Genomic DNA, 25299 nt, shown 5'->3' on the forward strand with positions numbered 1-25299 from the left:
TGCCCACTATGTACATTATTTACTTCCAATTATAGTTTTTATATACTATATGTTTGTAAAATAATAAGAGGAGTTTACCTCAATATAGTACATAGAACACTTTCGCATGATACTCCCCAGAAATTAAAACAAAAAACTTATATTGGAGTAAAAAAAATAATTAAAAACCAATTTAACACAATTGAAAATCAATTTAACACAATTAAAAATATTAAAAAGAATCTAACGAAAATATTCAAAACGATTTTCCTTCCTGAAGCTGTCAATGCTTTCCGACCATATGTCGTGATCAGAGGAATGAAAATTACCAAATAGGGTTGAACACGAAACTTAATAGTGATTATTTGTATTCGGAAATGTGCGAAAAGGCCCACGCATCGGAGATCAAATACGGCCGACGAAAATTAACGGAATTCTTGTGTAATTTAATTTTTATGGTTTCTGCAATTAATAGTCACGTACAATTACGTTGGACATTATGTATTTTGGCCTCGATAAATAAAGAAGTATGGTTTTTATTAATGGCATGAAAGGCTAATTCTGAAGCTGCTGAACGAGAAGTATGAACCGAGGCTTCATGTTGATTTACACGAATATTCAGAGAAAACTGCGTTGAACCTGGTCGAGTCGCAATCACCCCAAGAAATGTTGTACACCAGGTATTTAATTTGTGTTGCGAATGCAGAAAGAATCTAGCGCTTGTTCACTATAGTGTGTAATTTCCGTATTGGCCTGGCCACAATTTTAAATTCGGTATCTTTAACGAATCTATTAAGCTGTTTGTGCCACTGTTCAACATATGGGACAGAAATAAAGTATTTTTTGATATTACTATTGTATTACCTGTTTAAAGGGTTTTATAATGTTATATACATGTATGGCTAAGGATGAAAATGCCGAGTTTCCGTGGGAAACAATAGGTCGAATAGGAAATCCAGTCTTGTGATTTTACATGTAATTTTACCTGACTGAAAAGTGCAGGAATATTGTATGTTCTGGCCTTCAATTCCTTTAACTCAGCCATAATAATGTCGTATTTTCGATACGTGGTTAACGTTTTATTGTATTGATTGACCAAATTGGTAAACAGTGCCGATTCTACTTCAAGATAAGTGGAGGTATCTGAAACAACCGAATCTAACTTATTAATATAATCAGGTTTATCTAGTATTACCACTGTATTTCCTTTATCTGCCCCTCTGTAAAATAATGTCTTTATTTTCCCTCATAAAGCTGAACTGTCATGTGTATTCAATTTAGGAAGTTGCGTTTGTTTTATGTTATTCACTACTTGGTTAACATGTTGAATAAATAAATCTTTTTGTGGAACATTATGAAGTCCAAATTCAATATCAATTACGCATTGTTTTAGGTAGTTTTCGAGGTGTTAAATTATAATTTAATCCTTTGTATAAAAGTGAAATCTGGTCCTGCGATAGCATACACAAGGAAAGCTCTGTAACCTGTTGATATGATGGTTCGTTGAATACTGGGTGAGGGGGTGTTCGTGAACTAGCTGACATATTCTGTGATAGTACGTTGTGTGTCTGTGGTGGGGTGTTCACCCAACTCGTATGTACTTGGTCGTAAGCCAGCGACAATGTATTAGAATTCACACGAACATGTCTTGACCTTTCCTATAAGAATTGCAATTTATTTACGTGTCTGTTTTTTTTTTATTTCTGAGGCCTGTGATTCCCCATCGCAAACCTATGGAGGTCTTCAGTACAGACCAATCATTCAGATGTAGATAATTTTTTAATTTATCTCGAAGCTTCCTAACCCGGGAAAGGTATTTTTGTTTATTCGAATATAGAAATTTTAAGGCAAGCTTAATGAATATTACGCGATGTGGCCAATGTTAGTTGTTTTATGCCCGAAATTTTTTGATTTAAATTAACCCTGGCAAACTTCGGAACAATTTTGTTTTGAAGGCAATATTTTAGAAACGAAATATGGTAACTTTTGCACCAAGTCGTTGATCATTGAAGGAATTGAAGGCCAGAACATACAATGTTTCTGCACTTTTCGGTCAGGTAAAATTACACAAGACTGGATTTCCTACTCGACCTATTGTTTCCTACAGGAACTCGGCATTTTCATCCTTAGCCACACATGTATATAGCATTATAAAACCCTTTATACAGGTAATACAATTTGGTATTAAGAACTACGATACATTATTTAATAATCTTAAAGACTGTAGACTTGGCGACAATGACAATTTATTATCTGTTATACTGGTGTTTGCTCGTTCGGGCTTCTTTGGACGATATTAGCTGTGTGGCGGGACTGGTTTCCCTTCTTTGCGTGTACGTTCCCAAACGTAACCCCAGTATACTTATGTGTGACTGCCTGGTGGTTTTTATAGTAGGACAATGGTCTCGAGCCCCAAAAGATCTGTTTGCCCACGAAGGGAATAGAACCCGCAACTTCGACCAGTGTCGTGTTCTCACGACAAGATCCTAACAGTTGTAGCCAGATCTTGAAGTGCCGCAATATAAGTTCTTTATTCTGGTTGTTGTGTAGTAAGAGAACTGGGCTGAGGCAGGAAATGCATAAACAGAACATAGTTTAATACTGAATTACACTAAAGAAATTGTTCATATGTGGTTAATAAATAATAAAGCTCTAATGGCAGTGACAGGTAAATAATTCACCATCTAGCTATAACAATTCAGACAGATTATATATAAATAGTTTGATTTTAACATTGTTTATAAAATGGTATTTGATGAGCTCTTAGCGTATGTATTCTTCGTGCGGATGGCTCATCTCTAGCATGTACTGGCATGTGACAAACTGGTTGCATTTGCTGTCAGGGAATCATAATGGGTGACAATACTGAAGGTCGCGCTCTTGAAGATAGCACTCGTAAGATATGCTTTAACTTATTATACATCATACTATCTACAGTGAATTATAACAGATGGCAATACTAAGTGTCGCGCTATTTAAGATAGCAGCATTAAGATATCGTGTAACTTACTAATACTGGCATAATAATCGGGTTATTGAGGAGTAATATTTATATATAACAGAAGGGAGTCATCATGACTTACCAAAACTGGGGATGGTGCATTCTCTACCACAAGGAACTTCTGGTTGGAAATTCTGCGCTTTTGGTCCGTGCTATCTTTTTTGTCTCTGCTCGGCTATCCGCTCTATCTTACTTTCTTCTCTTCTCCTCGACTACGTAACGTTTAGTGCCATTTCTAAACTTACTATATTCTCTTTTCTCTGCCCTGCTCCATTGACTGTATCGCCCCTTATCACCTGGACTTCTACCAATCTGGTGTTTGAAGAAAGGGGGGTGCAACGATTAGCGACAAACAGCACGAAGCAGTTTTTCCAAGAGCGAGCAGTGCTCACATTTTTGGACTCCCGAACTTAACTTCTTCAAAAGCGACTTATCTCGAGTCGCTTACCGTGTGAAGCCGAAAGATACTACGTTCTGGGTAAGGGTTCGACACTACCGAATTTAGGAATCTGATTATTGTCAAGGAGCTGATAGCAATTAGTTTGTCCTGTTAGTTTAGTAGTTGTTTTCCACTGAAAGAACCAAAACACCTCTTTAGCAGAAGGGGCACAGTATGGGGAATGTCTGCAAATTAGTAAGTAAAATGTGGCCATTTTACACCCCTCATTACTACCGCTGAGAATTTTAGTTGGGGTACACAACTATGACTGAAATTCTCAACGTCACTACCGGGTTTTGACCTTTTGTTGGGGGGGGGTAAACATAGACATTCCTCCTTACAATAGAAAAAAAAACTTAATAACATATTATATAGATAAAAATACAAGGTAATAAAAAGAAAGGGTACAGCTCTTTGTCCAATGGACTGTTCCGTTACATTTTCACCTCTTTGGTTTATTTTGCCTCCACACGGAGATCATTGTCCGAATTCATCTGTTGATTCACTTTCCATACCAGTCAGATCTGTAGTTTATCCTAGTTAAAGCTCCGTTGATTTTTCTGCACGTGACACCCTCTAGGCAGGAAAAATATGGGCTGCTCTTGACCTCCTGGATGAAATTGTAAGACACTGTTTTGAAGAAAATGTCCTTTCACTCATCACAGATGGGTGCGAATATCCTTCACTAAGTTGGAGAAAGCGAGGGATTCGCCTCGTCACGAATGTCCCGGGCACTGTTATCAGTTCGTAGTCTTTCCTTGGCTCGGGTGCATCACATAAAACAAACAATCACACAATTAGTATTCGTCCCATAGCTCAGACAAAGCATCTGGGGTTAATTAAGCAAGTACACTATAAAAGTTAGTACCTAGGAATGCCTTACCCTGTCGGCACATTAGAAAGTTTCAGTTTTTCCTCTAGAAGAAAAAAATACCAATTCAAGTAGGCAAGATTATTCTGGCCATAACAAAATTTTTTTTTTTTGTTTCATTGACAAAAGATTATATAAAACGTAAAGACAATATTATTTCTGCATTATGCAAACACTTCTGCTGATCTACACCATTCAGACAATCCATGTTCACAGTACAATTTTCAGGGATTTATCTTGGTTACAAATTTGAGAAAAGGAGACGCAAACCAGAGTTCCCTACTCTTACTAGATGGTCTTGATAGTACTATGTCATCGATACAATTGCAAGAGTAGGATGCCGATATCTATACCATTTGGGCGACAGTTCTCCCCTTTTTTTGTAAAAGCATCCTTGTTGTCAGATGTTGGTTCTTTATTTGTCCCACCATTCTTCTGATTGGATGGGACGATACCTTTTCACCAATTCTGACAGAGTCTATATGTCTGTCAGTATCGGATTAAAGAAGTATCATGTTAATACTGATTAAACCCAAGGCATTCGCCGAATGTTTGTTGGTTATACAAGGGTTAGTAGTATTTTTGCAAGGTACTACAATTGGATACATATAGTTAGACGTCACAATAATATATACATGCACTAATAACCAATATGGATCATTGTTAACATACATAAAAGGAATATCATACATGTAAAGTTGACAAGTATACTTAAGTTAGGGCTATGATTTTTTTTTTTTTTTTATATTGTAGACCTTAGTAATATCCTCCAAAAGAAATGAATGGAATTGTAATCTCTTCTGTTTCCATGCTTCATGTCTTTCTCTCTACGTTTGGCCTTGTCCTCTTTGGCTGTTAACTCATGGCCTGGTGGTAAACCGCACCCACTATTCAGTTCTGAGGAAGAGCTTTTCTCGCCTTTACTAGACCTATGAATTCCAGCCACTGGGTATAAAGGTTCGCTGTGCAGACTGCACAGTGGTCCACCGGGTGATTCCAGGAGCAATGAAAGGGATTGTCTCTTGCATCAAGCAGGAATCCTGGATCGGGACAGGAGAAGACTTTAGCATCCACTACAGTCCGGAAGGGCTTCCAGGCTTCATGCCTTTCTTTCTCCTATAGTTATGATCGTTTGGTATGGCTCCGTAAGAAGGCTTAACCACGATCCGAGATTCTGAGATGCAAAAGCTCCTGCTTTTGGGGTTGATGCAATACATTGATGGTCCCAACTCACTAGGGCAATTTCCTCTGCCTTGAGCACACTTTCTTGATTCCTTGCAAAGAGGAAATCGATGACGATCCACCTCGAGAAAGGAGGAAGGGATCTGAGGAAGTGTGCCGTTGGTGTCCGGGAAAGGGCAGGTGTGCTCCAGGTCGGGTGGAAAGGGTGTTCCACCGTCCCAAATCAACGTTTAGAAACCTGCTCCTCACCTTTCCAATTTAGGAAACTTCTCATGCCATGGTTCATATAGTGGCAGGGAAAACGCATTTCCCGGGCTGCTTCGAGTTTTCTTTTCATGGGTTGAGTCCACCCTGCTTGTTTCCGTCGTTGCTGGAAAAGCCGCTGCGGGGTTGAAATCAGGTCGGCCCTGAAGGACTCTTGACAGGGACTTATAGGTTTGTCAGGTGCCAGGGCCTTCGCTTCTGTGGGGATTGCTCTCTGTATCCAACGTAAAGGTGCTAGGAGGAAGGTCAGCATTCCAGTAACGAGGCATAGCACGGACTTGTGAAATATCACCATCGCGACTACGAGCAGGGAGGGAGGATAAACAAAACTAGTGAGTGAAGAAATAATTTTAGTTATTCATGTTCTCCTTCCATTCCTCCCTTCCAGATGAAATATTCGCTCCACTTATACATCTTTTCCTCCTTTTACTTTCGAATCATGGGTGAGGGGTATCTGGTGCCACTTACACTTCTCATTTACACCTCTCATTCATTCTTCCCCCTTTCACTCTCTGTCACACATATTACTTTCTTAATCCTCTTTCACTCCTTTTCAAAACAAAACATTTGATTGGTTTAGTAATGTCCAGCAAATTTAGAACATACTGAATGGGGTTTCCAAGAAAACAACTGGAGAACAGAACATTGCACGTTACATAAATAACATCAACTTTCTTAGCGTTGATGGTGGTAGCTTTTGCTAGGGATTATAACAGCACCCTGATTCTTCCTAAGTGGATGTCCTCATAGGGTGTATACGCATCTTACGATTCCATCTTCTCACTGATTAAACTCTTCCTTCGAGCACTGACTTCTTTTACAGCTTTGTTGGTGTAAGAGGCTAATCAGGTCTTTTACTTGAAATCTTTTTTTTTCAAAATAACACAAGAAGCTGATCTTCTTATCTAAATCTTGAAATTCTGATGTCATAATTTTTTTTCTTTTTAAATCTTTACTAATTATGAATATGTGATACCGATTTTTAAAATTGGTCATTCTGCGTACACAATTGCTTTTCCCAACCACTCATTTTGATAGTATCTATAATTATGGCTTGTTTCTGATTGCAATTAATACATTTCACTATCCTCATTTTAGTCTCTCCATGCCTCTCTCAGAAAACCTGCCAAGTCAAAACCACTGCCATCGCATGGTCAAGTGAGCCTTTCAGCCAGTGATCGACCTAACATCCACTGGATCGCTCTGTCTATTCCATCTGGTGGCTCGTCTTGGCTCGTGTTTCCTTGGGTTTCATTACTCTGCTCTGGGGTGATGACTGTTTGTGCCTCAGCCACATTGCCGGGAATATCGTCCACTGTTTCTGCTATTACCACCGAAGCTGACTCGGGCAATAGCCTCGCACCCTGCGACTGGGGTGTTACATTCGCCTCCTGTGGGGCCGGAGTCCGATGGTTGCGACTACGCAAATTGTACCTGTGGTTCTGGGTAGGTATTTGCGAAGCTCTTTCTGGTCTCGCAGACTGATCTGTCCTTGATTGGCTGTTCTGATTTATTGGTGGGAGAGACGACCATGAGATTGACACTGGGATGCTCATTGGTCTGGGGTCTAATGGTGGGATTGGATCACAATCCTCCACTACGGGATCATCAAAGATCCAGGTTTCCTTTGGTGTTTTCTCCGTACACTCCTGATCAAGATCTGTTTCTGTCAATTGTTCAGACTCCTCTGTTCTAAATTCAGGAAACGTTTTCCGACCAATCACCTTTTTTAGGCGATCTATGTGTACTAGCTGATTATCTTTAGGGTTCCTTACATTCTGAATTCCAAAATTTACTGGGGAAATTTGACTGATTACCCTACAAGGCCCTGTATTTAATCGAGCCAATTTCTTGGTCGTGCCTGTCTTTACCTTCGGAGTATAAAGATACAAGAGGTTCCCACTCGGATATCCTTATCCACTGCCACTGATGCTCTGTGTTGTTCTTGTGCCTGCACCGCCTCTTCCAAGCTCTGGGAGACAATTTTATTAGTCTTATGAAGACGCACACACATCTGTTCGGAGTAATTCTCTAGTGATGAATAGGAAGGTCTCACATCAGTGTGCCATAAGTCAGAATTTAAAACCAGATCCCTTGCATACATTAGAAAGTTGGGTGACTCCTGAATTAGCTGTGTGTTGCAGCATGATATGCGGCAACAGCCAGTGGCACCATGACATCCCAATCGGACTGGGCGTTGTTGACAACATGTGACAGAATATTGGCTAGTGTACGATTTGGAAATTCCACTTTAGCATTACACTGAGGGTGGAAAGATGTGTGGAGTTGATGGATTTTCAACTTCTCACACACTTGTCATAACAAGGAGGACATGAAGTTCGTACCCTGATCTGTAAGTATGTATTTCGGAATTCCATGTCTCGCAATTACGCCGTTGATAAAAGCTGTGGCCACCACGTCTGCCTTTTGAGTCTGGTGTGGAATCATTTCGGCATATTGTGTGAAATTGTCCACTGCCATCAACAGGTATTTATGACCCCTTCAAGACATTGGAAGAGGTCCTAAAATATCTAGGGAAACTCTTATCCAATGAGAGTTTTCCACAGGAACCCTCCTCAGGGCTGCTTTATCTTTGGGTTGTATCCTCTGTGTTCCATATAGGATGGACAGGACTTAACATAGTTTTTAACATTGCTATACATTCCTGGCCAAAAGAAATTTTTTCTAACTTTCTCTGTCTTTTGGAGTGCCATGTGTCCCCCAATAAGAACGTTGTCATGACACGACTTCATAACTTCCGATTTCAGGCCGGTAGGAATTACAAGCTGCTCCATGGACTGAGATCATGAGGCTCCAGTGTGAGACAAGGAGAAGTGGTACAGCATCCCATCCTCACTCAAATAAAATGTGTCTGGAAGCTTTGTCGACGCCTGAGGTTTCCCTCTAGGTGCTCAATTAACTCTTTCAGGTTTGGGTCTTCTCTTTGGAGGGTTTTAATCACAGATCGGGTTTGCAATGGTGGTATCCCTGGTGTGCTGCTAGTGATATCGACTGATATGGGAGCAACTAATTCAGTGATCCCTGGTTCCTTTGACCTTTTCTGTTTTTCCTCTTCTCCGCCAGCACTGGTCTGGAGAGAAAGTCTGCGTTTGAGTGAAGTCGACCCGATCTGTATATGATATTTTAGTCTTACTCTTGTAGTAACATACTCCAACGTGCTAATTGGGGTGATTGGATTTTTGGATGAAGAAGGTAGCTCAATGGTTGATGGTCTGTTATCAGTGTGAAACTTGAGGAGATTAAGGATGGTCTGGATTGTGATACTGCAAAGACTATTGCCAAAGCTTCCTTCTCGGTGGTACTATATACAGATTCTGATTTTTTAAGAGTTTGGACACATAAGCAACAGGCTGTTTCACATTCTCAGGTAATTCCTGCTCTAGTACTGCTGCATCCACATGGTTTGATGCGTCTGACGAAACAAAGAACGGTTTAACAAAATCTGGGTAAAGTAGTAGGGATTGTGTTGTCAAAGCATTCTTCAGCTTGTCAAAGGCTTCTTGGGTGGAACTGTTCCAAGTGAAGGGGGGGGGTGTTCTTCTTTGTAAGTTGCGTTAATGGGTGAGCTATCTCCGCAAACTCTGGGATAAACCTGTAAAATTCTGCCATCCCAAGGAATGATCGCACTTGTTTCACGGTTCTTGGGGGTCGACACTCTCGAACGGTAGCCATATTGTTTGGGTCTGGGCATACACCATCCTTACTAACGAGGTGGCCCAAGTATTATATTTGCCGTTTCAGGAACTCACACTTCTTGGGCTTCAGCTCCAGATCTTACTCTCTCAGGCATTGGAAGAACTTTTCGAGCTTTGTGAGGTGTGAGGACCAATCACTTGACTCGATGACAATGTCGTCCAGGTATGCAAATATTGAGTCCTTCTTCAAGTCTTGTAGCACCAAACACATGGTCCGGACAAATGAGCTTGGGGAATTTTTTAATCCAAACGGAATTCTTTTCTATTGGAACAGCGATTCCCCTGTCGCAAAAGCTGTCTTATGACGATCCGCAGGATGCACTTCAATCTGGTGGAACCCGGTTGGGAGGTCCAAAGAGCTGAAGTAGCATGCACCTCCTAATAAATCAAGAATATCACACATATTCGGAATTGGGAAATTATCCGAGATTGCCTTTGCATTAAGTTTTCGGAAGTCAATACATAGACAGTAAGCCCCGTCTCTCTTCTTCACTAGGACAATGGGCGCGGCATATGGGGAGCAACTGGGCTCAATGATGTCTGAATCTAGGAGATCTTAGACCTGGTTCCGAATCTCGCTGTTTAATAGGAAAGCAATCCTGTAGGCATTTTGCTTAACAGGGATATTGTCAGTTAACCTAATTCTGTGTTGTGCGACTTTCAAGTTCCCTAGCTAATCCGGGGATTTGGTGAACACATCTTGGTATTTGCACAATAAGTCTGATAATTGGTGCCTCTGGTTGTGCCAGTCAGGTGATCGAGCTGAAAGTCTTCTGTAGTTACGGGAGATATTTTTCTACCATCTTTTCTGTTACCTATAGAGTTAACTGACTGTTGGTTAATACACTAAAGACTAGCAACCCCCATGCCTTTTGGAAGGTGGAGTGGTTCTGCCAAATTTGCCACAAGCGCTGAGAATTTCCTATCTTCCCCTATTTGATCTATTGAGTATTTCACCACCAAATCATCCCCACTTAAGTTTGAATTCGGCCCTGCTAATAGTTGTTTGGTGGGAACAGCAAGCTGGTCACAATATACCGTTACCATCCGTTCTGTAGATGCTGAAAGCGCATGTTTACTGGTAAGCTTAGCAACCGTGGATGTGGAACCAAAAAAGTATTGCCGAATGCCCCCCCTCTCTTAGACAAATTCTCCAATGGACCTGAACGTATCATTCCCTTACCTAAGTCTATGGTGAATGAAAAAATTTCCTGAGTACATTTAATCCCAAGATTATGTCGTATTTGCCCTTAAAATTTTCTGAAGTTACCAAAATGTTCTCCTGAAAAGTCGCACTATGTAATTTAAGATTAGCGGTTACTACAGTGTGTATAGGTGCAATATTGCCTGAAACCCCAGTTACAGTTAATTCTGGGGGGTCTAGGATCTAAGGATTTATCCTTCTTAATTTTATTAAACAAATCCACGCTCATCAGGGTGATACTAGCTCTGGTGTCCAAAAGATATCTATCTGGGATGTTCTGAACCAAGCACATTATTATAGGTAACTTAGTGTTGTTTTCCACAATGTAAACGCCATGTTGCATGCTTATATTCCTGACTTCTGGCTTGCTAACTTCGCTAAAGTTGGGGGGGGGCAAAAGGGTTTTAATATATTGAGAGTTCCGTTTTCTCTGTGCTGGACCCTTCTTTAGTCATAAATCCCTATCTCTACTCTGCCTGTAACTTCCAGCATTGGTATGATTACCTTATCTGCTCAAAATAGTTTTCGGTTGAGTTTGCTGCCGATTGGACTTGCTCTTCCCTACTCCCCTTCTTGGCCTAGAATAAGAGTTAAAATAACCCCTATTGTGATTACCATAATGCATCCTATCCATAATTCAATTCCGATTTTCATTAAAATTATACCTCTGGTCGCTAACATAGGACGCCTCAGTTTTTGGTAATGCAGTGTACCTACCTGTTCCATCATTCGTGTATGGGCGATTGAGGGGAAACTGTGTCGGTCGATAGGTGCTTGATCGGCTGCTGCAAAAACGTCTTTCCCTTTGTTCTCGGTTGTTTGCTGGGTTTCTCGCTGCCTGTTGCCCATCGTAGTACGAAGTAACTACGTGTCTTTCTGGGTGGTCAAAGGCTTCTGGTCTGAAGGTCAAATTATTGTCTGGGAATGGATCTACTGCTCTGTCCGATTGTGAATACGCTGCGCCTAATGCTTCACGGTTGCGGAAAGGGGGGAATTATCCTTGTTTTGAGATTGCATTTTCTGGTTCAAGGCGGCTGGCTACCTGTATTTCTAAATTGTTGATTGTTGCGTGGTTTGGTTTACTGATAATGTACTTAACGACTGTTGTAATTCTTGTATTTGATCTTGAATGGTTCAAGAATGTGTTTTAAATTATTTTCCTGTGGATCCCATTCTTCTGATTCCCTTACCTGGTTATTGGTAACATGCAGTGGGACAGTTTTTGGTTTTGTAAACTGGTCATTAATTTCTACCCTCTTTGAAATCTCGACTGCCTGTGAAAAATTTAGAGGGTTATGTGATAGTACCATTTTTCTGATTTTGACTGAGATACCCCTGAGGAATTGGGCCAGCATTGCTTGGTCCAGGATATTCAATACCTCTGGTGTCTCTTCTTGGATTTTTTGAATGCCATTCGGGCTAAATTTCTAACTCGTGCACTATAACTGGCCACCGATTATGAAGGTCCTTGACTAGCGGTGGCGAACTGGTAGAGGCAGGTAATAATTGGTTCCCTTTTCTCAAATTGAGCCAAAATGACATTCTTAAACACGTTGTACTCTTTTTCCCAGTGTAATTCCAGGGAGTTGGCTGAAAAGTCCGCGGCAAGGGAGGAAAATTTTCATTTGGAGACTGCTGTTAATTCCTTGTCTTGTCAGAGTGCTAATTCTTCGACACTTTCCAAAATTTCGAAAAACAATTGGACCGAAGGACCTTCATTGTGTTTACCAAAAAGGATAGGTACAAGACACAGGTAACCCGCCATATTCGCTAAATGAGGCCTGTCTGGTTCTGGGGTGGGTTGTGGCTGTTGTGTTCCAAATAGGGGAGGGGGGCCTCATAGGTCTGTTGTTTGTGGACTCTGATCCTCCATTTTTAATTCACTAGTCTCTGGGTAGGATTAGAATGACCCTTTTTAATATTTGTGTAAAAATTGGGTAATTCTATCAATATTTTGGGGGACCCTGTCTTCCAAAACGGTGTGACTTACCTTTTCGCTGCTAAAACAGAATTATAACGTTAGTAATTAACTTATCCAAAACTATAGTAATTTTTTACAATCGTTTTGAATAAGTGTGGATATCCTGTGTTGTTGTAAAGGAGTACTGCCTCCTATCTATTCTCTCCATACACAAAATCAGCAAGCTTACACTCTAATTGTAGTCCCTTTCGATTCTTTTCTATTCTGTTCTCTTTTTTCACTTATTCTTCAGTGTAGAACGCTTTTTCAACCCGCAATATATTTGATCCTTCTCACAATTGGCAACAATGTGATACTGGTGTTTGCTCGTTCGGGCTTCTTTGGACGATATTAGCTGTGTGGCGGGACTGGTTTTCCTTCTTTGCATACATGTTCCTGAAAGTAACCCCAGTATACTCACGTGACTGCCTGGTGGTTTTTATAGTAGGACAATGCTCTCAAGCCCTAAATGATCTATTCGCCCACAAAGGGAATAGAACCCACAGCTTCAACCAGTGTTGTATTCTCACGACAAGATCCTAACGGTTGTAGCCAGATCTTGAAGTGCCGCAATATAAGTTCTTTATTAAAGGTCCCTGGTTCGTTCCTGGGTTTCGGCATGGTTTTTCTCCCCAGGGACTCACAACTGGTGAGTATGGGCTTGGCACACCCAGGGTCCTGAGCTAGAAATCATCATTCTTCTCTTTCTTGGTGATTTCTTTCTACTCTCTCTCTCTCTCTCTCTCTCTCTCTCTCTCTCTCTCTCTCTCTCTCTCAGGGTAACTTGGGAATTTTTTTTTTTGGCTGGTGTAGATTAAGCCTCAGGCTTCCTTGCACCATATGGCTAATAATAATAATACTTATTCTAATATCTTTGTTCTGGTTGTCGTGTAGTAAGAAAACTGGTCTGAGGCAGGAAATGCATAAACAGAACGTAGTTTCATACTGAATTATACTAAAGAAATTGTGCATACGTGGTTAATAAACAATAAAGCTCTTATGGCAGTGACAGGCAAATAATACACCCTCTAGCTATAACAATTCAGACTGATTATATATAAATAGTTTGATTTTTACATTGTTTATAAAATGGTAATTGATAGACTCTTAGTGAATGTATTCTTTGTGTGGATTGTTCATCTCTAGCACATACTGGCATGTGACACACTGGTTACATTTGCTGTCAAGGAATCATAATGGGTGACAATACTAAAGGTCACGCTATTTAAGATACCACTCTTAAGATATGCTTTAACTTACTATACATCATACTATCTACAGTGAATTATAATAGATGACAATACTAAGTGTCACGCTATATAAAATAGCAGCATTAAGATATCCTGTAACTTACTAATACTGGCATAATAATCGGGTTATTGAGGAGTAATGTTTATATATAACAGAAGGGAGTCACGACTTACCGAAACTGGGGATGGTGCATTCTCTACTACGAGGAACTTCTGGTTGGAAATTCTGTGCTTTTGGTCTATGCTATCTTTTTCGTCTCTGCTCTAGGCTATCCGCTCTATCTTACTTTCTTCTCTTCTCCTCGACTCCATAACATTTAGTGCCGTTTCTAAACTTACTATATTCTCCCCTTTCTCTGCCCTACTCCGTTGACTATGCCCCTTAATACCTGGACTTCTACCGATCTGGTGTTTGAATAAAGGGGGGGGGGTAACCTGCAATGATTAGTGACAAACAGCACGAAGCAGTTTCTCCAAGAACGAGCGGAGCTCATATTTTTGGACTCCTGAACTTAACTTCGAAAGCGACTGTTATCTCGAGTTAAGACAACAGTGACAAGGGGAATTTGTTATCATACGAGGGCGAAAGCTGCTGCGTTCGGGGTAAGGGTTCGACACTACCGAATTTAGGAATCTTATTATTGTCGAGGAGCTGATAGCACTTAATTTGTCATGTTAATTTAGTATTTATGTTTTCTGCTGAAATGACCAAAACACCTCTTTAGCAGAAGGGGCACATTATGGGGGGGATGTATGGGGTATGTCTGCAAATTAATCAGTAAAATGTGGGCATTTTAGATATCACTAGATGTTACCTGTTATATACGAATGTAAACGTTGAATACACATTAGATATTATTTGGGATATGTTAAATAATAACTCCATACCGATTAATTATAAGAAGCTACCTATTAAGGAAATTTTTCACTTAATTAAACTGTTCGTTGAGGCCAACTATATCACATTTCGAGACAATGTGTACAAACAAATTTTTGGATTACCAATGGGTTTGAGTCTGAGCTGCTTAATGTCAGAGATCTATCTCTCAACGATTGAGCATATACATTTGACACCTTTTCGACCCCATACTATGGGTGGTATTTAGACAATACTCTAGTTATTACTGATAGTAGTACTATCCAAGATATTTTACATTCATTTAATAATATTCATTCTACACTCGAATTTACATTGGAAAGGGAGGATACGGATACAAAGTCATTAAACTTTCTAAATTTCACGCTTACTCGGGACTCGAATAAAATCCAATTTAGCATCTATCAAAACCTACAAACACCGGTATGCTTCTACATTATAATAGCTATCACCCGTTCACCTACAAATCATCAATTATCTTTAATCGATTTCTAAATGCCTGTAAATATTCAACAACAGAATCTGTTTTAGGATCAGAAATACAAATATTAACTAGCAGGTTCTTAAACAGGGGTTATCCCCTTGCAACAATAAACCGAATTAGGGCATAGGCTAAGGATACAAAATACTACAGCAACCAACAATAGTAATATCAAAAAATACTTTATTTCTGTCCCATATGTGAACAGTGGCACAAACAGCTTAATAGATTCTTTAAAGATACCGAATTTAAAATTGTGGCCAGGCCAATACAGAAATTACACACTATACTGAACAAACGCTTGGTTCTTTCCGCGTTCGCAACACAAATTAATGACCTGGTATACAACATTTCTTGTGGTAATTATGACTTACCTTACCAAAGTTCAATGTGGTTTTCTCTGAATATTTGTGTAAATCAACACGAAGCCTCAGTTTGTGCTTCTGGTTCAGCAGCGTTAGAATTAGCTTTCCATGTCATTAACGAAACACATACTTTTTTATTCAACGAGGCCAAAATACTTAATGTCGAACGTAATTACAGGCGACTATTAATTTCAGAAACCGTAGAAATTAAATGACACGAGAATTCTGTTAATGTTCGTCAGCCATATTTGATCTCCGATGCATGGACCTTTACGCGCATGCGCGAATACAAATAATCACTATTTAAGTTTCATATTGAACCCTAGGCGCCTGCGTAGCCAGGTGGGAAGGAGCAGCAGTGCGTAGCACACACGCTTCTTGATTAGATCGGGGTTCGAGCCCGTCACCACCAAATACAGATGATGCGGAAATGTCAGGGAATGACCCCCGCATATCCCCGGAGCAATATGGCCTTAGTTGCTAATGCTCCTAAAAAAAAATTTTTAAAAAAATATTCAACCGTATTTGGTAATTTTCTTTCCTGTGGACATATGGTCGAAAAGCGTTGGCAGCTTCAGGAAGGAAAATCGTTTTGAATATTTTCGTTAGATTCTTTTTAATATTTTTAATTGCATTAAATTGATTTTAATTGTGTTAAATTGGTTTTTAATTATTTTTTACTGTAATGGAAGTTTTTCCTTTTAATTTCCTTTCAATGGACACTGCTCATCGTGGACTAATGTTATTAGTGGAGTCCCTCAGGGTTCAGTATTGGGTCCATTATTGTTTTCTGTATTTATAAATGATATTGATGATGGTATATCCAGCTTAATGTCCAAGTTTGCAGACGATACGAAGGTTGGCAGGGTTGTCAAGGACACTACTGACACTATGCTACTGCAACAGGATCTGGAAAGGTTGAGCAGATGGGCTGAGAGGTGGCAAATGAAGTTTAACATTGACAAATGTAAAGTATGGGAAACAGCAACCCCAGAGCAACGTATCAACTCTGTGGTACTACACTGACAGTGGTAGAGATGGAAAGGGACCTGGGGGTGGTTGTGCAGGCAGATATGAAGTTTTCTGAGCAGTGCAGATGGGCTGCAAGGGTAGCTCATGGTGTATTGCCGATGATATATAGGAATTTTTCTAGCAGGGATAAGGAGGTGATTATTCCCTTGTCAGGCCACACCTTGAGTACTGTATACAAGTCTGGAGGCCTCATTTCAAGAAGGATGTAGAGATGCTGGAACGAGTACAGAGAAGGGCAACAAGATTAGTGAATGGAACAAAGGGGTGCTCTTACGAAGAAAGGCTTAAGTTTTGCAAATTACAGTGTCTGGGGACTAGGCACCAGCGAGGTGATCTGATAGAGGTGTATAAAGCCTTGAATGGTTTGAGCATGCTCAATGCTGATGGGATTCTTCCTCTTCCTCAGAATAATCACCTGAGAGGGCATAAATTCAAATTGAGAAAAGACAGATGTAGGAGAGACGTGAGGAAATTTGCCTTTAGCCAGCGGGTGATTGGTTGGTGGAATAGACTTCCATCCCTTGTCGTGGAAGTTGATAGCCTAAATAAGTTTAAGGCTCAGCTGGACAGGTATTTCGAATGAACAGAGGGGTGAAGTGGAAGTGGTTATTTTTTATTTATTTATTATTATTATTATTATTATTTTTTTTTTTTTTTTGGCTGATGCTGCATAAGCTTGCTTTCTTGCATCAAATGCCTCTACTAATGCTATTGCTAATGCTAGTGCTAATTTCTGGAGAGTATCATACGGAAGTGTTCTACGTACTATGTTGAGGTAAACTCTTCTTATTATTTTAGAAATATTTAGATTTTTCTAATTTTAATTTCTGGAGAGTATCATACGGAAGTGTTCTGCGTACTATATTGAGGTAAACTCCTCCTATTATTTTACAAATATTAATATCAACGTAGAACGTATTGAGCATTACAGCTCTGATTCATACTATCTAATACTGTATGTTTGTAATACTACTCATTGTTATTTTTCACAAAAATGCCAATTTTACTGAAAAACAATGTTGTATGTGCGGGACAAATTCAAATTATTATACTAGGGCCACCCGTTATCTCTTAGGTAAACCATTTATTATATCTGTAAATTGCCTGTGTTCTCTGGTTGATTTTCCTGTTTTCCTGGAAGAAAAAATCCCCAGTTTCTCTGGGTAAAACCTTGCTATGTACGCCCGAGACCAACTGTCTCAGCCATGGAGTGAAAAAAGCCACGGAGGTCGAGTTAAAGGCTTTGCAGCTAAAGAGCTTAAAGTGAATCCTGATATACAATGTGACCACTGGTTAAAGATCCATTGCAGGATCATCTAGACAAGACTACAGCAATAATTCAGACACAGCATGGGTTTGTTAAGGGAAAGTCTTGTCTGACAAATTTGATAGGATATTATTTGACCCCAGGGGCTCACCTCTGGTGAGTATGGGCTTGGCACACCCAGGGTCCTGAGCTGGATATCATCATTCGTCTTTTTCTTGGTAATTCCCTTTTACTTCTGACCCTTGTTCTCTCTCTCACTCTCTCTCTCTCAGGGTTAAAAACAAAGTTTTTTTTTGGCTGATCCAGTATAAGCCTTAGACTTCCTTGCACCATATGGCTAATGATAATAATGATGTGGTTACAAAGGAACTGGATGCAAAAAATAATTTTGATATCATATATTTGGATTTTAGGAAAGCTTTTGACACTGTTGCGCATGGAAGACTATTGTACAAATTGGAGCAGAATGGTATTAAGGGTAAGTTGCTACAATGGATAAAAGGATGGTTGAGTGGGAGAAGACAGAGGGTGGTAATTAATGGGTGGTGCTGTTTGTTTGTTATTTGGTTTTTAGGAGCATTAGCAACTAAGGCCATATTGCTCCGGGATATGCGGTGGTCATTCCCTGACCTTTCCGCATCCTCCGTATTTGGTGGTGACGGGCTCGAACCCCGGTCTAATCAAGAAGCGTGTGCTACGCACTGCTGCTCCTTCCCACCTGGCTACGGAGGCGCCATGGGTGGTGCTCTTCGTGGACTAATGTTATTAGTGGAGTCCCACAGTGTCGGTGTTGGGTCCTCTGTTGTTTTGTATATTTATCAATCATATCAATGAAGGTATATCAGGCTTAATATCGAAGTTTGCAGATGATACAAAGGTCGGCAGGGTTGTTAATGACAGTAATGGCAGTGTGCTACTGCAACAGGATCTAGATAATTTGGGCAGATGGGCTAAGAAGTGGCAACTGAAGTTTAATCTTGACAAATGCAAAGTACTGCATATGGGTAGAAGTAACCCCAGAGAAATGTACCAACTGTGTGGTACTACACTTAATGTGGTAGAAAATGAAAAAGACGTGGGAGTGATTTTGCAGTCTAATATGAAGTTCTCTGAGCAATGCAGACAGGCTGCCAGGGCAGGTCATGGGGTTTCGTCAATGATATATAGGAATTTTGCTAGCAGGGAAATGGAGGTGATTGTCCCTCCGTATAAGGCAATGGTCGGGCCACGCCTTGAGTACTGCGTACAGGTCTGGAGGCTTCATTTTAGGAAGGATGTAGATTTGCTTGAGTGTGTACAGAGAAGGGCAACAGGATTGGTGAGGGGAATGAAGGGATCCTCTTACCAAGAGAGGCTTAAGTTCTGCAAATTGCAGTAGCTGGAGACTAGGCACCTGTGCGGTGATCTGATTGAGGTATATAAGACCTTGAATGGGTTGTGCATGCTGAATTATGATGGGATCCTTCCACTTGTTCATATTACGAACCTAAGGGTGCATAAATTCAAATTAAGGAAAGACAAATGTAGAATAGATGTGTGGAAATTTGCCTTTAGCTAGCAGATGGTTAATTGCTGAAACAAACTCCCATCTGTCGTTGTGGAAGTTGATAGGTTAAATAAATTTAAGAAGGAACTGGACAGGCATTTGGGGGGAATGGTGTGATTTTTTTTTTTTTTTTTTTTGGCTGATGCTGCATAAGCTCATACACTTGCTTTTTTGCATCACATGCCACTACTACCATCGTCTTATTCACCATGAAGTCATTGTTGCGAAGTCCTTGCCATCTACTCTGAAAGTTATGCCGGACAAAGTAGTAAAAGTCGTAAATTTCATCAAATCGCGGCCCCCTCAATTCGCGGCTTTTTTCCGTTTTGTGTCAGAAAACGGGATCTGAACAAACCACACTCCTGCTATATACTGTAGTACGGTGGTTGTCAGGTGATAAAGTGTTAACACGCTTTTTGAACTTAAGGAGGAGGTACAGACGTTTTTAACAGTTGAGGGGCATGAGTATGCAGAGTTGTTTGCAGATGATGAATGGGTGACTAAGTTGGCATATCTTTCCGATATTTTTGTTAATTCAATGTTTCTGTTAATTCTGTTAATTCAGATTTGGCTATGTATTATTGATGCTTATGCACTATACTTATACATAGTCTAGACTTTTCCATAACTTGAGGCTTCAGCCCTAAACGCTTTATAGTCTAAACACATCATACACCATCAGGCATCTCTCATATTGTAGAGGTATACTTCATAACTGTTTTGCCATCATTGCCTCACTCGGGTACCTACCCACTCACTGAAGAAGGGCCAAATAGCCCTGAAATGGCACCAGGGGAGCCTGATGATGTCCGGAGTTTCCAAGAATAGGTAACAACAGCCTTCTCCACTGGGGAAGCATTGCCTATTCGAGGAGTTTATGAGTTTTTGAGTGGTGTGAGTCGAAGGAGTTACTGTCCCTTTCATTCTTCTACACCATTTCTTTTCCACTTGTACTATTACTTTCCCTCTACCTTTTTGCTTTTCTAAGTCTAATAGGGACTAGTGGATAGTCGTGTTATTATCTCACACATATACAAAATAGCCCTGCAACTGTGCCATCTGGGTGGTGGTATCCATCTAAGAATAAGTAACATTAGTCTTCTCCTCAGGTGAAGCGTTACTTATTCGAAGTAGTGCAATATCATGGCAACTCATTGTGAAGGTATTCAGAATATGAGATATAACTGAAAACGATACCGTTTTGCTAACATTCTGTTAATTCAGATTTGGCTATGTATTATTGATGCTTTCACACTATACTTATACATTATTTAAGTATTCAATAAACTGTTATTTCCAATAATATCAATGGACTATTCATATTAATTAATGTAATAAGTTATGAATTAGTTATTAATTAGATATTTGGTAGTTTTTTTTTGTTTTTTTTTTAGCATTTAATTAAATATTTCTGATAATCAATTATGATAAATTACCGTAAATGTTCTTTCGGAAATCAGTGGAATCTCACTCCAGATTTGTTGCAAAAGAAACGCTTCTTTCTATCCATGATGTCTACTGACATCATGGACAGAAAGTGTTTCTGTCCATGATGTGTGTAGACAACTATACAAATAATTATAATAACAAAAAAGAGCAACATAAATCAAGCTTGCTATGTTCATTAGCACTAATCAAACCCATATACAGTAATGGCCGTATTAGAATTGGGCATGCACGTTAGTACACTGTGGGTTTTGATGGCTGTGTTAGTTTTATGTTCATAAAATGATGGCACTGGGGGTAATTGAGCAAGTGACCACTCTGTATCTTATTACTCTGTGCATTGCATGAAACTGCTTCCTTAGGCGGCATGCTGGAGAGTTAAAATTTCTTTGAATACTGGCAAACAGAATATGACAAACAAGCAGGTGGGCCATTATTGACGCAGCAGGGCAGGGATGTTCTTAGGGTATGTGACACCCGGATGCCAATCACAATTTTGTACCCCCTTTAAAATTTTCTTCATATGTGTATGTAAGTTTCATGTTGTCCAGTGCCCCTTGAACGTTGGTGCAGTGTGCCCCTTGCACCTGCCGGTTGGGACAGCCCGCCCCCTGCAGCAGGGAATCAAAGAGAAGAGTGGTAAGTCTGGAGAAACAAGATGACAGTTCGGATGTGGGCATGGCTAACTGGAAAATTGTTAGAGGGCTCCGGGACTTTACCAAAGCCGGAATACTGCCGAGGTCACAAACAGCTTTATGACCAGGAAAGCACTTCATGTCAAAAGTCAATAACGTTCCTGTTTGCAGCTACACTGAACAAAGGCTCAGGGAGTAACTTTACACACTAAAAACTTAAACTTAAATAAATAGTACTTATCTAAAAAACTATCATAAAAACCATTCAAGCTTCCTGATAATCATCTAAGGCACAGACAGTACACAAAGTTTACAAAAATACCATTTAAAAACTACTTAAAATCACTATAAAGCAGGAGCTAAATCACAGATGTCTAACACCTAGTCCACCTAGCAGAATAAGAGCAATAATAATAATAATAATAATAATAATAAAACAAAATAACATAAAAAGAGACAACCATCAATGGCTGCATAATATAACCAACAACATGTTGCCTGAAACATAATGTAAATTGAGTGACACATGTAAGCCATGTAAGAAACAATTAGAATGAAAACGAGTACTTAATATAGAAACAGTCAGGAGAACAGAAGCAGTGGGGGGTAACTAAATTCAGAGACCATTTGTTGTGGAAATATATAGTACCTGAAAAATCTTTGAATACTTTAAACAGAAAGCCAATGTCAATTTTAAACAAATATAGACTGGCATCTCCTGAAAACAAAGCCAAATAATGTGAAATATCAACTTTGATACTGTAAACCAACCACAGCGACATGAGCAATAAATGGAACAACCTAAAATTAAAGAGTCCCATCTCGTCAGTCCTGTGGCCTTCCAATGAGATGGGAATCAATGATTATACTGTTTTTAATAATTATTGAAATTATTAAAAACTTTTACACTTGGTATAGTACTAGGACTCACTCAGAATTACTACAGGAACTCCCTCATGTAATACTCGACGTACGCAAATTTTACTTTACGTAAGTTTTTGCCGGTTGGTGCAAACTGAAAAATAATATGGAAATGTATTTTGCATCTGTAGGGATAAATGGAGATATTGTGAAAATATCGTAATGTGAACCCAATAACATATATATATGTTTTTTTTTTTTCAATTCGTTCCAAGTCCTTGGAAGTTGAAATTTATGCTATATAACTAAGCTGTTTATCTCTCTAAAATGTCATATTTATAATGGAAATTGCACTACACTTTCATCGTTATCATATGTTCCCATTATAAGAATCAATTTTGAACGCCTTTGTGATATTTTTCTAAAGCATCTTTCTGGAAGTCATGACCAAAAAAAACAAAAACAATTTGCACTTTCCAGTTTATTGGACTTTTCTGTTAGTGCAATCAATTATAAACAGGTAGTAAACTCTATCTTATTTCATTTGCAATAATCCTGATAACTGGAATTCTGTGGGTTTTTACGTTATGGTATTATGGTGAAATCAGTTCCCCTTCACCGAAATCTTCCATCATATAAGAAATATAAATAGATTTTCAGAATCTTCTCTTCATTTCTATTTACTTATTATGATGATGAAGGCTAAATAACTAATGGAAAGTGCAAGTGCTGGCAGTGCTAGGAAACAAAACAAAATTGATTTAGAAATGAAGATGAAAATGATTAAGAAGTATGAAGCAGGACAAAGTTTGTTATCTATTGCATGGAATTAGGTCTTTCTGCTTCAACAGTGAATACTATTTTAAAGGACACTGTGCATATAAAAGAATATATAAAAGGATCAACGCATTTAATATCAACAGTGATCACAAAACGTCGTTCAGGTGCTATATCGAAGATGGAACAGCTGTTAATAATATGGATGGAAAATCGTATTTAGAAGCAAGTGCCCCTGAGTCCAATGGCCATTCAAGCAAAAGCAAGAAGTATTTATAAAGATATTAAGGATAAATACAGCAAACCCTAAGCCAAGTTCGTAGCAAGCAATGGGTGGTTTTATAGGTTCAAACATGATGGTGGTTTCCAAAACATTAAAGTATGTGGCCAAGAGTCACCAGTGGCGATTCTGCAGCTGCAGAGAATTTTGTGATATGTTGGAAAAAATTATTGACGCAGCAAATTTTTAATGTTGATGAGACTGCTCTGTATTGGAAAAAAAATGCTGGATCGAACATACATTGCCAAAGAGGAAAGGACAATGCCAGGTTTCAAGGCTTAAAAAGATACGGCCACTCTCTTGCTTGGGACTATTGCAATGGGAGATTACAGATTAAAACCATTGCTTGCGTACCATTCTGGAAATCCTCATGTATTTAGGGGCATCGATAAAGCCACCCTACCCGTGCATTTCTGATTGAACCAGATAGCATTGGTTTAAATGCTGCTTCATTCCCAAGGTTGAAAAATATTGGAAAGATAACGACGTTCCTTTCAAGATTTTGCTTCTATTAGATAATGCTCCTGGACATCCCATGCATCTAGATGATTTAAATTCGAACATGAGAGTCGTATTTCTGCCGCCAAAGATGATTTCAGTTATCCAACCTATGGATCATGGTGTTATTTCGAATTTAAAAGCATAATGTTTACGCACAACATTTTTGCTCAGGCATTGTCTGCAGTAGACAGTGAGAAAAATTTTACGTTAAGAGACTTTTGGAAATCCTTTAATATTTACTATGGCATTTTAAACATTTAGCAATGCAAATATATTTGTAATATATTTATAAAAATTCTTCAATTTTGGAAGCTAATAATTTTTTTTTTTTACAGGTAGAAGATGCAATGCTTATGTTCGATAAACAGACCAATAGGCATAGAGGTAAAGTTATAACCTTATCTTTTTCTTACTATATAAAGGAATGTTTTTCTTCATTTGCTAATGTTTGTGATGATTTTAATGGGAAATAATTTGAGGAGTTCAGTTCATATTATCTTATCCATTTATATTAAAGTTCCAGCAGTTACCTGAAGCTTGGATAACAATCATAGTGTAGTGCATATTATTTCTGCCAGTTATTTAAAGAAACGTTTTGAAAGATTAAACATGTTCAACCAATAATCTTAAAGTTTATTTGAGTGTCGTTTACTGTGATATTAAGGTCAACCAAATTACTGAATACACACTCTACTGTGATAGAATATTAATAAAGATTCTGTTGCATTATATTATATTCTATTATGTGCTCCAGTAATTGATGTTCCATCAATTACTGGGGCACTTAAAGCTCTTTGGATATTTTTCTAAGCTTACATCATAATTACAGCTTTTCATGATGAGCATCATCATGATTTTTCAATATTTTCTAATTGATTTACAACACAGTTTTTAAATCCACTTCTCCTCAATGTGGGAACATGTACGTGGTGAGGGGAACTCCCAGTGACACTGCTGATCCTCCAGATTAGTATCACTGGGATGCAATTCCTACAGCCTAGGTTCCAGACTAACATCATAGGAATCCGTCATGTTTGCCATGTGCTGCGACCCGTGGAAATTTGGAAAGAGGGAATCTGGTGGTTGAGGAACCCAGCTTTAACACACCACTTTGGCTCCTGCTTCAACAAGGCAGGTGGTCCTGGAAGGCCCACCTGTGATCATTTGGCTAGTTGGTTTTCCTGCAAGGGTCAACCATGTCAATGCCAAGCCCCTATCCTCATGGTCTGAGCGACTGGATTCCAATATCAGGGCTACATAGTGTCTGTGTAGCCCTGGCATCCCACTCCCGAGTGCATTTATTGCTTGCTGGGTAATGGGCATCCCATTTGGGCTACATGGGGAGCCCAGGCACAGAACAAATAC

The 25299-nt window shown here is 39.3% G+C and overlaps 1 protein-coding gene across 6 annotated transcripts in view; it reads left to right on the top strand.

The window, feature by feature from the left end:
* The window catches only part of LOC150081815 (RNA-binding protein Musashi homolog Rbp6-like), a 1034865-nt gene that overhangs the window by 348713 nt on the left and 660853 nt on the right, over positions 1-25299 (top strand). For all 6 annotated transcript variants that reach the window (XM_090378903.1, XM_090378901.1, XM_090378906.1 and 3 more), the window contains exon 3: positions 24270-24318. In XM_090378903.1, coding sequence (XP_090235029.1) covers positions 24270-24318 — 49 coding nt within the window. The remainder of the gene's footprint in view (positions 1-24269; positions 24319-25299) is intronic.

The sequence above is a fragment of the Mastigoproctus giganteus genome, chromosome 8, assembly GCF_048544385.1.
Source record: "Mastigoproctus giganteus isolate SK-2022 chromosome 8, ASM4854438v1, whole genome shotgun sequence".
NCBI classification, from domain to species: Eukaryota; Metazoa; Arthropoda; class Arachnida; order Uropygi; family Thelyphonidae; genus Mastigoproctus; species Mastigoproctus giganteus.